General features: G+C 40.4%; 1 protein-coding gene across 1 annotated transcript in view; it reads right to left on the bottom strand.

Annotated features, from left to right (window-relative positions):
• Positions 1-5,813: 5,813 nt before the first annotated feature.
• LOC113521140 (unextended protein-like) overlaps positions 5,814-14,461 on the bottom strand; it is a 34,792-nt gene continuing 26,144 nt past the window's right edge. The window contains exons 14-15 of the mRNA XM_052901305.1: positions 13,610-13,672; positions 5,814-12,093 (exon numbers count right to left, since the gene is read on the bottom strand). Coding sequence (XP_052757265.1) covers positions 11,956-12,093; positions 13,610-13,672 — 201 coding nt within the window. The 3' untranslated portion in view covers positions 5,814-11,955. The remainder of the gene's footprint in view (positions 12,094-13,609; positions 13,673-14,461) is intronic.

Below are 14,461 nucleotides of genomic sequence, written 5' to 3'. Positions count from 1 at the left end.
AGGTCTAGATGACACGGATTGTGCATGACACAGATGTAAATTATCTGCAGTTACATTCCGATATGTTTTAGCAATTCATTTACGGTAGTAATATATTTTTGCAACTGTGTTAGCGGCTACGTTGACACTTTGTATAAAAACACCTTACCTGCGCCTCTAGTGGACGATTTCGGAAACTCAAAATTCAGCACTTATCGACGCAAACATATATGGATTTAATTTTTTTAAATACACTGTTTTCTTATAATGCACATTAGAGGCTCAGAGATGTCGGTAAGGCAGGGTAATCGTCGTATTACGCTACATTTGAGATTCATTTTAAAAGACCATTTTTACATTGTATTTGTACCATTTAAATATGAAATATGGGATATGGCAGTGAAATAACTGAGTATTAGGGATGGGCAATATACATCAATATCTATATATTTTAGTTACAATATCTATTTATTTATTTATTTATTTATGCTTTATTGACCACATTACAAAAAAAAAATGTCTGGTACAAAAGGCAGACTTAATACTATATAGCATTCTCTCCCAGTCAACCTTTGGCTAAACAGAAATTTTAATATGCGGTGAAAAAAAATTACAACACATACAATAGAGATTATATAAATATACATACATGAATACATTAAACAAATATTACATAAATATACAAATATGTAATAAAAATACATATATACAAATATAAATATACAAATATAAATATACATATATAAATATACCTACTTATAGATTATATACGATAACACAAATAAACAACGATAGAGATCAAAGGTGATGATGATGAAGGTGAACTGCTTTCACAGTTTTTTCCAAAGATATTCGTAGACTTTTCTCTTAAAAATAAATTTGTTAGAAATTTGTCTTATGTATCTATATATTGGTCCAATACTGAATATGCTGAGTCTGTTAACAAAAAAAAAATATCGGATCACAGACTCAACATATTCGTAGATAGATAATCCGACCGGTACGTCCGATATCGTAATGGGTGTTGACCTTTTCCCGCTATCAATGTCCAGAGTAAACCAATATATAAATATCGCATCGGTATTCACATTACCCATGTCTACTGTGTATGGAGGCATAAATAGGTTAGTAGTAAACAAAGTGACAAAAAGGTACCAACGTGTTTATGAACGTGTGCTGTTCATGATTATAGGTGACGGTTACCACTTTTCATCAGGTGGACTATCAGGTCGTTTGTCATTCTAAGTAGTGTAAAAAATAACAGACAGAAGAAGTAAGCTAACGGCCCACCTGATTGTAAGTGGTGACCATCGCCTATAGACACAAATAGCACTGTTGACATTGCAGGGTATAATAGCGAGACTTATGATATCTCTTATGTTCCACTACTCAGGACTAGTGTATTACGTCTCTCGAGTCAGAGATTTCACTGCCATCTTACCTTTCCAATCGGAGTACAATGCGGGCATTTTTTAATTACACTATCGGCATTTAAGCGATGACAAAATTTGCACGTATACAGTACCTGCATACCTGCTTCTTTATTGTCGACGTTTCGACGTGGATTGTATTACGTCGCGGTCACGACAGGACTGAATTATGTTTCGACGTGGATTGTACCACGTCGCGGTCACGACAGGACTGAATTACGTTTCGACGTGGATTGTACCACGTCGCGGTCACGACAGGACTGAATTACGTTTCGATATGGATTGTACCACGTCGCGGTCACGACAGGACCGAATTGAGCAACGTCTTCGTCTAACAGCCCGTGCAGTCTCTTCAGAAACCTTCACACTGCATGATCCAAAAGTTCTATCAACCGAACTTTACTGTTATTCTCGGATAATATCATTAAAATTAGGAAACATCCGACGAATTTTAATATGGAAAGTGGGTATGGGCTAAAACACTCGATAATTTGTTTCAACGCAGTGTAGATATCGTACGTGAGCATGAGTAGGTGTTAGATTTATACATAAATGTTAGTAAGGGCCGACACAAGAAGTGTGTCGGCCTTTTCAAACCTCCTCTCGCCCGTTCCAAGTGTGTATTGAAATACACACTTGGAACGGGCAAGAGAAAGAGAGTGAAGAAGAGGATGGGGAAAAAGGGATAGGGAGAGTCGTCGTATTGGTCGACGAGGCAATCGCGATCGCTAGTCGCTTGTGCACAGGAGGTCCCTAGGCGTGGGACGGCCGTCCGACGGACGCGCATGTTTTTTTTTTTTTTTTTTTTTTTTTTTTTTTTTTTTTTTTTTTTTTTTATAGAACTTAGAATGGCAAACAAGCTGACGGCCCACCTGATGGAAAGTGGTAACCGTCGCCTATAGACATGAGCAGTACCATGGACATAACAGAGTATACTGTTTCGCCCATGATACCCCCCATGCGTTGCCATTCCTGAGGACTCAGGTGTTATTCCTCTGTACCCAGTAAATTCACGCCATATCCCACCCTTCAAACCGAAACACAGCCATGCAAACACAACTGCTTCACGGTTGAAACACGAATGGGACAGAGGTACCCAAGCAATCGACTTTTGTACAAAGTCTCCCTCTGGTAAATGTAGCGGCCCGGCCGAGGCCCCTCAGGTGGAGATGCGGATCGCCGTCGGCACAGGCGAATATTTTGCTCGCCATGCCGACGACGAACTCTTCGACTGATGGGACTCTTAAGCCACGGACGATAACGATGTTTTGCTGGGCCTGCAGCTGGTGCCTTAGCGTTGGAAAACACAGTGCTTACCAAGCAGGAGCGGCGTAAGTGTGCCGTGAGCGGACGTAGGTTTTGTAAATGGAGACCTGCATCCGCAGCGGCAGCCTGGAGGTGAGTACCAGCCGGAGACAGGCTCGAGCCGCGCGGATCTGCGCTATGACCCGATCGACTTGCGGCCCCATTTTCAGCGACCGGTCAATGTTGACCCCTAGGTATCGCACGGTCCTGGGGGATGTGCTAATATACCGGCGCATCCTCCGAGTGGTAGGGTGAGCACGCCATCCACCCTATCTTGAGAGAGGAGACCTGTTCTTACCATCTGGGGGCGGGTCGCTGCCGTCTGAGATGTGGTGAGTGCGAAAGCGAACCCATGTCTCCGACATATGGCACCTCGAGGGTATATCGTCTGGTTTTTAGTGGGTACACCCCCACCTTACGGGGGATTCCCACAGTACCCATTCACCTCCCACAAGGTGTATGGGTCTGCATAAAGCATTTTCCAGACGTTAAAAAAAAAAAAAAAAAAAAAAAAAAAAAAAAAAAAAAAAAAAAAAAAAAAAAAAAAGGTATCGCACGGTGTTCTTCCACGCGATCTCCTGCTTATGGAGTCTTAAAGGCGGTGGTGGTGCTGTGCGGTTGTGGCGGACCAGTAGCGCGACCATCTTATAAACTTTGACGGTTATGCGCCACCGGTCTAGCCACCCCGGCAGCAAGTCCAGTTGCCGCTGCATTTGTGCGGTGGCTCTCGTTTTCCAATACGACGACGAGAAAAATCCCGTGTCGTCTGCAAACAGAGCGAGCATGACCTCCCGTTCCAGGGCCAGTGTATAGGGCTGGCTTTCAAGAACTGGGATGTCATTAGTATACAGCGCGTAGAGCGCTGGGGAAATGCAGCTACCTTGTGGAACTCCGGCGACCACTGGGTGGGTGTCGGAGCACGCGTCCTCCACCGAAACGAAGAAGCTACGGCCCCTGAGAAACGACGCCACCAGTCGCATATAGGCGGGCAGCGTGCCAAACACGGTCGAATGCCTTTTCGATTGCTAAAAAAACACCGACGACTACTCGACCGTGGTTGTACTCGGCGGCCAGGTGGTGCAGCACGCGCGCCAGCTGCAGAGTGGTCGAGTGCCCGGACCGAAAGCCGAACTGTTCGCTCCTAGGAATGAAATGTTCGGCCAACCGCCCGAGCAACAATCTCTCAAACAGTTTAGCTATGTGTGCTAGTAGCGTGATGGTAGCTTCCTGGCGGCGATCTTTACCTGGTTTGGGGAGGACGATTACTCTATTCAGTTTCCAAAACTTTGGAACGTGGCCGGTGCGGAGGATTCCATTGAAGAGCCTAGTGAGCGCTACCAGGCATCTTCGCGGCAGCTGCATTACCTCGGCGTTGAGAATTCCATCGGGACCCGGCGCCTTCCTCCTGGGTAGGCCCTCCACGGTCCTCCGTAGCTCGGCAGGCGAGATAAAATCTACACCTGTAAGCGGCGGGGACTCGCCCGTTAGGAATTCCTCTACACGCCGTGTCAGTCGCTCATGATGCTCGACGACTGCTGGATCTATGAGATCGGAATAGGGATGGGGCTGGAATTGCCCCTGTAGGTGGTCGGCAATAATGTCTGCCCTGTCCTTGGCTCCGTAACGACGTGTGCTCGCCGCGTCTAGCAATGGGCACACGGGTAGTGGCCGCGTGGAGAACTGTCGGCAGAGCCGGTGCAGAAACTGGGATTGGTGGAACTGGGAAGGGTGGCAGGGGACGACTCCTCTGCGCAGACTTTTTTGTCGTCATGAGCTACGGATGACTCCGACGACGAGGAGGTAGAGATAGGGGCTGCGCGCTTAGTAGCCTCCGTGGGGGGGTCGACCCCCGGGAGGGGGACGGGGACCGGGGAGTATCCCGCAACAGAGTGCACTCAGGCACACGCCGCGTGATGCCCAATCTCCCGGCCGACGGGGACCGAGCCCCAGGGCTGACGCGGGGATGATCTCTGACTTGAAGGGATCTAAAAGATCCCTCTTAACAATAGGGCGCTCGGGGGCGCCGCGAGGGCGGCCCCGTTGGGACATAATGGTTCCGTAATTCCGGAGAAAGTCAGTATGGGAAATAGAGATGGTAAAGGGAAAGCAAGACGGGTGGAGGGCGTTGTAGGGCGACTAGGGGTTAGGAATGGTAGGGGAAAAGTGGTGGTGCGACAAGGTACAGACGATTTCACAATGAAATCGCTGCCCTTATCTCGCGGCTCCCGGCTGCGGCTGAGGGGGTCGCTTGGGCAAACCCGCAGGTTGGAGTCGCCGTGCGTGGGCGGGCAGCGCACGGCGAGGCTGGGCGGCTAGCGGACCTGGGGCGCGACTGGCGGACTACCAATCACGCACGACGTCGCTCTCACTCGCACACTTCACTTCTCACTCGCGCACCGCACTGCACATGCTATTGGGCAACACCGACGCCTGTCTAGCAGTTGGGGGCTGTAGATCGGCGCGCGGAACGATTCGTGCGCATGCCTACAGCTGCGTTATCACTTTTATCGTAACAATTAACTGTTAATTGATAATTGAAGACAGAAAATTATGCGCGATTGGGCAGCGCCGGAGGCCGTCTTGCAGCTCACGGGCTATAGGTCTTCGCGCGGACCGCGGAACGACTCGCACGAGAGTCGGTACATCACTCGGCCCGTTAGTATCAACGTCAATTTGAAGACAATTACTTTGTTTTGATATATATATATATATATATTCTGACATCTCTTTCAGTCAACCTTTGAATATCTGAAAGAAATTGGTGTCTATGATGGACCTAGATAATAATAGTGACAATTGGAGGGTACCCGAAGAGACTGCGCAGACTGCCAAAAGACGGCGCTAACTTCAGCCCTGCCGTGGGCACGACGTGGCGCAATTCACGTCGAAACGTCGGCAATAAAGAAACAGGTATGTAGAAGTACTATTGACCTGCAATTTTCGTCGCGTTAAGTCCCGATAGTGTATTTAAAATATGTGTCAACAACGGGAAAGTTTAAATTTAACTAATTCGTGCATTGTTGCTCCACGAAAGATATAGGTACATTTGAAAACTTACAATTACTGCTTATTACTACAACTTAATAAATAATACAATCATTGTTTAAATATAATTTAATAATAGTTAAGTACTCGCCTTAGTGCACCAAGACGAATGATAAACGAATTTATTGATAAACAAGTTTTCTTTAGCAAGAACAAGGCGCTAGATGTCGCTGTGTCTTTTTATCTGATGTTTTTGTGATCTTTTTGTGATAGCGATAACGTATCTATCGATAGATTAGTTTACCAACTGTCCAGGGGGAGTATGGATGTAACAGAACAATCTTTATTCTAAAAGTACTTTGCCGCTGTTAATTGAAATTGGATTTATATCTTTTTGCTTATTTTTCCATATACGACGCCACGTATGGTAGTACTATTGTTGCCCCAATAGATGGCGCTTTACACAAATTGATGGTTTTATAAAAGAATAGAAATAGTGTGAAGTGAATAGAATTTTTAAAATTTCTAAAATTAAAGAAGTTATAAAATACAAATACTGGAAAGTATTATTATGAAGTCTATGTTGCTTTTTTTATATTTAGCGTTCAGGATCTCAAAAAATATATTTTTTTAAATATTTTACTAACAAGCCACTTCGTACAACTTCTGTCCTCGTTACATTTTGCAAATATATATAAACAGCGCCATCTAGTGTTAACAACAGTACTACCGATAGATGGCGCTGAACGTAGAAAAGCAGACGTAACATATCTTAGTGCCGATTTCGCATTATCATTTCCTATCGAGAACCACTAGTAACATTAATTCTATATTTACACCCCTTTATTAAAAAAAAACTTCTAATAAAAAAAAAAAAAAAACTATAAATAACTATTGAAGTGTTTTTTTTTTCTTTTGCGGTACATTTTCCATTTAAAAGAATGTAACAAAACACTGTAATAATTAAAATAGCTTTATAAAGTTCCCTTCAATGGAAATAAATTAAAAGGTTTCGTTGAATTTATCACAAGAATAGGAGTGAGTAATATATAGCAATAGTATATATATACCAATAATATATATAGTGGTTACAATATCTATGTACTGATACAAGAACGATAATATTAAAAATTTGTTATCCAAAAAAAAAAAAAAAATTGCATAGCAGACTTTTAACATATTCAAAAATAGATACGGGTGATATCGCAATGGGCGACGACCTTTCCGCCATTAAAGTTCAGTACCAGTTTACCAGAGGGAGACTTTGTACAGTCGATTGCTTGGCCACCTCTGTCCCATCCGTGTTTCTATCGTGAAGCAGTTGTGTTTGCATGGCTGTGTTTCGGTTTGAAGGGTGGGATATGGCGTGAATTTACAGGGTACAAAGTTAGAGAGATTCGTTCCGTGTTGTAGAAGTTTTTTTAATGGATGATCGAGCAATCGACTTTTGTACAAAGACTCCCATCTGGTAAAATTGACTGACCTGCTTCATTCTCACATGTCATCTCTCACTGGTACCTCGCCAGCGTATACCGATAGCGCAGGCGGGGTTACCATGCCATTTTCACAGTTTAGAAAAAAACCCATGTTATAGGGGGAGATTATTGTATTCGTTTGTTTATATTATCATCAATTTCTATTAAAATAAATTACATAAATTTTTATTTAATACAGACAAGGGTGCAACTTTTTTTTTTAATAATCAATTTATAACATCAGAGTCCTTCGCTATACAGTTTTAACTATTTTTTTTAATCTATTTATTTTTTTATAATCTATTAAGTGCACTATATTTAACTATATTACAGTGCTTTAAATACAGTGTAAAGAAGTGCTCACCAGTCGTCCAATGCGCACGTTTGCAGTACGGCGTCCCGAACCGGCTTACAATGGTACGGGACACGCCCACGTTGGACCACTGCTCGTTTCTTACACTGTGGCATTATAATTAATTATTATCTATTTCCTTGTATAATTTGGGAGTTTGTCGCGTATATTTTTTATAGTTTTCGCAATATTAAAAAAAAAAAAAAAAAACTGAAATTTTAGACCAATAAGTAAACATGTGCTTGAAAAAAAAAACTAAGATAAAATAGAATAGATTGTTCATATGTGCAGCATCATGAACGTCACAGTATACACAGTGACGCCAATGATAACCCTCATAAGCAAAAACATAAATAATCTTACTACAAAAAAAAAATTAAAACACTGCCTATCTAAACAGTGTTTAACAAAACTGTGTCTAAGCGATTAAACATTGTTTAGGCAACGTTTATTTGTAACTTTATATACCAAAATCTATAGACTATTATAATAAAATGTGTTGCCTTAAACATTTTTTATTTTTAATACAACAGACTTTCTTTTGTTTAGACGTAAACATATGTCAGACACGCTTATGTAGTAAGAGGACTAAACATGTAATTAACACCTGTTTAACTTTATTCTAATAAGACCGGACAGTTGCTTGTTTGTTCTTTATTTGCATATGCAAAAATAATACTACAAGACTCTAGAATATAGTTACAATATCTATATATTGGTACAATATCGGATATATTGAATATTGGTAATTCAATATACAAAGTGAAATTTAACTGGCTGATTATCCGCAGCGAAAAGATTTGATCTCGATGGTACAATCGATTCGTAAACCCTTTTTTCCTAAAAGTCAAATAATGGCAGATTTATAATTTGGAAAAATGAAACTCGAAATCTTTATCGAATGCTTTGTCAATTTGATTTCACAACGACACATCATCGGTACTTTGTGTTTATGAATGAAATACGCGCGTAGTAATACGTCACGTGTAATGAGTTACTAATTGTTTCTCACGCTTTCGAGTTGGAGAATTATATTTTTGATTATTCGAAAAAAAAAAAAACATGTTTTTTTAATTTTACTTTTGGAATCGATAGTACTACTGAGACCAAATCTTTTCGCTGCGGATAATCAACCAGTTAAATTTCATATTGTATAATATCGAAATTAATATAGATATCCAACCGATATGGGCGATATTGAAATTAGAGATGACCCTTTTCCGGTTATCAATATCTAGATATCTAGAGAAAACCCAATATATAGATATCGTACCGGTATCGATATTAGCCGAGGCTTACCTAGACCGTCATGATAAAAAGAATCCTAGCATGGGGTCTAGAATTATTGTCACAATATGCGTTATTGTAAGCGTAGAAAAATTACTTTTTTTTTTAAATATTTTATAAACACTTAAGAGCGTTCATAACGAAATGTGGCAACATCGCTATTATCTGTGAATTAAAAAAAAAAAAAAACAACATTTTACAATGTTTCCGATTCGATTATTTGAAAAGTACTCTGATAACGAGCTTAAACAATAATGCAATAATTTTCTTATTAAGCCGTCCCTGAATTTGATAGAAAATAGTACATTATTGCAGCGGCCAGCAACTGAGGCATTGATGGACGAACGTGCAAATGTGGGCCTAGGCGTAGCCGAGGCACACATACGTGAGTCCATCAATGCCTAGTTGTGGCCAAGGCTTGTATAGTACTTTTCTCAAACAATGCGCGGAAATCAAAAACACAATTTTACTTTTTAAGTTCAATGACGAATAACGAACAATAATAATTTTTCACGCGTCATAATGTTCCTTTGTTTTTTTTTTCAATAAACAGCTTTCTATTTGCAAGCCACTTCGAAATTTAAATAAAACCTTGTATTAGTTACCTCCTTGGTAGCCATGTTTCGAAGTAAGAGGTCATTCCATTCTTAAATTACAGGACAGATATGAGTTTACATAGTAATTTATCTGGCCGCAAAACACGACAGATATGGATTTTCATACAACTTTTGCCGGCCGCTGCCCGCATGTATCTGGACAGTGCGGCAATTTTGATTTATCTCGAAGAAGATTGTCAAAATAATGCTCACATTTCCAAGCATGTTTGAGAAAAATATATTTGAAAATTTTCGAAACTAAATATGCAGTTATCCATCCGTAAGTGTCCGTCATGGACTGCAATAAGGACCGGTTCTGAGCCATCCGTATCCATCGACTTCCTTGCATTTAACTTCACTTCATCTAGAAAAAGATATAATAATATACATACATACATATCTGTCACGCCTGTCTCCCATTAGGGTAGGCAGAAACAATGGAACGCCAAATGCTTCGATTCAAACAGACCTCTTTCGCTTCTTCCACATTCATCAATCTTTTCATACATGCTCATGCATTTCCATATAATAATATATTCTATGATTAACGTATTTGGTAGCAGAGCACTGTTTAAATAAACAATCAGAAACATTGAAGAATATTCAATTGTTTTTGTAAATTGATATATAATTGTGACGTAGCGACACATCGGTATGAACGCCCTTAACACTGCAGTGCTATTCTGTAAAGTCAATCTCAAATTTCACTAGCGGATTCACGAGTGATTTACATTTGGTATTCTATGTAACAAGTGAGAACGACCACAGCGCCATTTCGTTAGTGTGGCGGCGTTGTAAAGTGAACACATTTGTGTTACCATCTTTAGGAACTCACATTAGTTTTCAAAACTCATTTCGAATTAGGGATTTCATTTCGTACTATATAGAGCAATATCTATATATTTCAGTTACAATATCTATATACCGGGTCTAATAATATTTTTTTTTATACAACTGAGAATGGCAAACAAGCCGACTGTCCACCTGATGGAAAGTGGTAACCGTCGCCTATACACATGAGCAGTGCCCTGGACATGACAGAGTATACTGTTTCGCCCATGATACCCCACATGCGTTGCCATTCCTGAGGACTCGGGTGTTATTAATATGTTAAAATCCTGTTATCCAAAAAATAATATTGGATAACAGATTTTTAACATATTCGAAAATAGATATCCGACCGATATGGACGATATCGTAATGGGTGATGACCTTATTTCCATCATCAATGTTCAGAGAAACCCAATATATAGATATTCAAATCGACTTTAATCGTGACATAACTAGTTTGTTTTGAAAAACTAAACTACTGAATCGATTTTGATGAAATTTCCATATGAGCAATTTGAAAGTATATATGTACATATTTTCATATAAAAAAGAAATTTTCCAAATTAATTTATAAATGACGCTATTCTGAGGTAACAAACATGAAAAAAAAAAAACAACCGAATTGAGAGGGGGGAGGGGAGAAGGGATTGTTAGTAATGGGGTCTAATAGCCCCATTACTGGCAATATACCCTCTCAGGTTGACCTCCACGCGTTTCCCCTGTAAACCATCATGTTTAATTCTTGTCGATTCATCATCATGGTGGGCCAACTGACCTGCATTCATTCTCACCTATCATCTTCCACTGGTGCCTCGTCGGTGTATACCGATAGCGCGGGCGGGGTTACCAATCCGTTTTCACCCATTAAAAAACCGAATTGAGAACGCTACTCCTTTTTTGAAGTCGGTTGGTGAGGTGAGCTGCGAGACGTAATACGAACCTTACAGAATAGCATCGCCGTTCCGTTCTAATACCACTAAGTTGATCGAATTAATTATTAATGAGATTTCCAACTTTTTGTATAAAATAACGCAAAGCAAATAAATAGTTTAAAAATCACTGGTAGTAACTACTAATTATAGACTAGTGTCAAATATCTTTTCTATATTAATAACGTGTCGATTAAACATAAGGCCCGCCGTATGGTACATTGCATTTGAATATTGCATGGTATAATGCAGACAGTGACCTTCAGATAATGTGATTATTTACTTACATTTCTCATTAGCATCAATAAATTGTAAAAATACATTTACAATTTATTTTTACAAATATGGTTTTATTTGAATAGCGGTGATTGTAAATTTAGAATACATTTATAATAATTTATTCTCAGCATGGCGGTGTTCACTTTTGTATTTGGAACACAGTTCTAATTTATCCTCACATATGACGGTATCGCATTTGAATTCAGAATATACTTCTAAATATTTATCTTCATAATGGCGGTAATCACTTTTGAATTTGGAACATATTTCTAGTTTATCTTCACATACGGCGGTGTGCACTTTTGAATTTGGAACATATTTCTAACTTAATCTCACACATGGCGGTGTTTACTTTTGAATTTGGAACATATTTTTAATTTATCTTCACATACGGCGGTGTGCACTTTTGAATTTGGAACATATTTCTAATTTAATCTCACAAATGGCGGTGTTCACTTCTAAATTTGGAACACAGTTCTAATTTATCCTCACTGTTGGCGGTGTGGGTTATTTCAACAGTTTCTCCTGCTCGTCGGCCCTCGCCCCGGGGTACAGGTCTCCGTTGCGCGGCTCGGGGGAAGCACGGGACGCGAAAGACGACCGCGTGTGGGGGGACGCCGACACTGGTAGGGGGTTGGGGGACACCTGTGACAATTATTATATTAGTATCAATTTACATTTGTTGGATTTGCAGCTGAATACCTATCTTGTTTTTTTTTTGGTAACCCCGCCTGCGCTAACGGGATACGCTGGCGGAGCACCAGTGAAGGGTGATAGATGAGAATGAAAACAGGCCAGTTAGCCCATCATGATGAATTCATCAGAAATTAACCATGATAGTTTCCAGGGGGAACCACGAGGAAGGCGACCTGGTTGGGTATATTGCTAGCAATGGTATTCTCAGTCTACATTACTAACAATCCCTTTCCCCCCAATACATATCTTGTTAGGAGTATATAGGATAGATATACATGGTCAGATAGACCAGCGTGAGGACAGTAGTAGCACTTATATTGAACTTATACTGATCGTCTGGAATTCTTCGGGATGAAGTCACTGAGTCAGCGTAGAAGTCTGTCAGTCAAGTCAGATCTTATAATTTTTTTTATACAACTTAGAATGGCAAACAAGCTGACGGCCCACCTGATGGTAAGTGGTAACCGTCGCCTATACACATAAGCAGTATCATGCACATAACAGAGTATACAAAACAGAGTAAACTTAGATTTAAGCATTTTTTAATGGTAGTTTTTCACTTTTTACTTACTTATAACATTGTACATTGTCTGCTTAATTTTTGTGAGCATATTATTGGTGTGTTTTTTATAAATAAATAAATAAACACAATATTTATGCTACATTATATAGTTAAAGTATTCTATTTATTAATATTATATTTTTATTTAGTGTCACATCACACTCTCACACACGGATACGCTCACACACACACTCACACGGCACACGTGGGTGTGTACCCACGCACGCACGCACGCACGCACGCATACACATATGTTGTGGATGGACGGTGTTAGCGACCAGCTGATGCAAACTTCTTTAGATCTTTTTCTATACTTTTTCCTAGATTTGCTTTTAAAATGTTTTAATTTACAATTTTCATTTGTATATTTTGACATTGTTTCGTTTCTTCTGTCGCTGTACAATACATTTCTGTTATAATCCGTGTCCTTATCACGTGTTACATCATCACAGTCCACCGCAACGTAACAGACGGTATTATGACCAGGTCGACCTCCACGCGGTTTCCACTGGAACCCATCATGGTTGATTCTTGTTGAATTTTTCACGATGGGCCGACTGACCTGACCTTTCATCTTCACCTATCACCTCTCACTGGTGCCCCGTCGGTGTATACCGATAGCGCAGGCGGGGTTACCATACCATTTTCTCCCATTATTATAACAGATGGTACTGGATTGAAGGGATTGTTAGTAATGCGGACTACCAGTCCCATTGCTAGCAATATACCCTGTCAGGTCGACCTCCACGTGGTCCCCCCTGGAAATCATCGTGCTGAATTCCAGGTGTATTTATCGCGATGGGCTAACTGACCTGCCTTTTCATTTTCACCTATCATCCCCCACTGGTGCCATTCCATTATCATCCATTACAAAAAAAAAAAAGATGGTCTTATGTGACTTACCTGTCTAGATGGCGTCTTGTGCTCGCCGCTTATACTGATGTCTTCATCCACAGACTGGAGTAACTGCGGCAAAAAGAAAAAAAAAATTAATATGCTGTTAGTTTGTATTCTGTACTGTCTATAGTACTACTCATGTATATAGGTGACAATCACCACTTTCCATCAGGCGGGCCGTCAGCTTATGCACCACTACTAGTCGCATACAAAACAAAAATGCATTTTTTATCGTTCAATCAATACAATATACTGTACGTTTGTGCACGCTAATCTCAGAAACGGCTTAACCGATTTGAATGCGATTTTCAGTAACGCGTTGCGGTTTGCTCCACTTAACATTTAGTGTTTGTTTTATTTCAATCGGTTCTTTTTTTATACCACTGAGATGGCAAACAAGCATACGGCCCACCTGATGGTAAGTGGTTACCGTAGCCTACGAACACCTGCAATATAAGGGGTATTACGCGCGCGTTGTCGATTTGGGGTTCTTCAAAAGGGTGGTAGAGAGGTTTCTTCAGGGTTGGCAATGCGCGCGTAATACCTCTGGTATTGCAGGTGTTCATAGGCTACGGTAACCGCTTACCATCAGGTGGGCCGTATACTTGTTTGCCACCTCAGTGGTATAACAAAAATTATTTGTTTACAATATATGAATATACCAAGTATTGCTTTATATTTCCTCTATTCAATAATGCACCGCCTACTTATTTCCTGTCTGCCCAATGATCGACTGGTAGAGAACACCGTCCGGCGTTCAGTCCGCCATATGTACACATACCATTTACCAGAGGGAGACTTTGTACAAAAGTCGATTGCTTGGGCACTAATTTTTCAATGTATATATATATATATATA

This window comes from Galleria mellonella, unplaced genomic scaffold (genome assembly GCF_026898425.1).
Source record: "Galleria mellonella isolate WM207_F2 unplaced genomic scaffold, CSIRO_AGI_GalMel_v1 utg778, whole genome shotgun sequence".
Classification (NCBI taxonomy): domain Eukaryota; kingdom Metazoa; phylum Arthropoda; class Insecta; order Lepidoptera; family Pyralidae; genus Galleria; species Galleria mellonella.
This window is presented reverse-complemented; position numbering and strand designations above follow the sequence as displayed.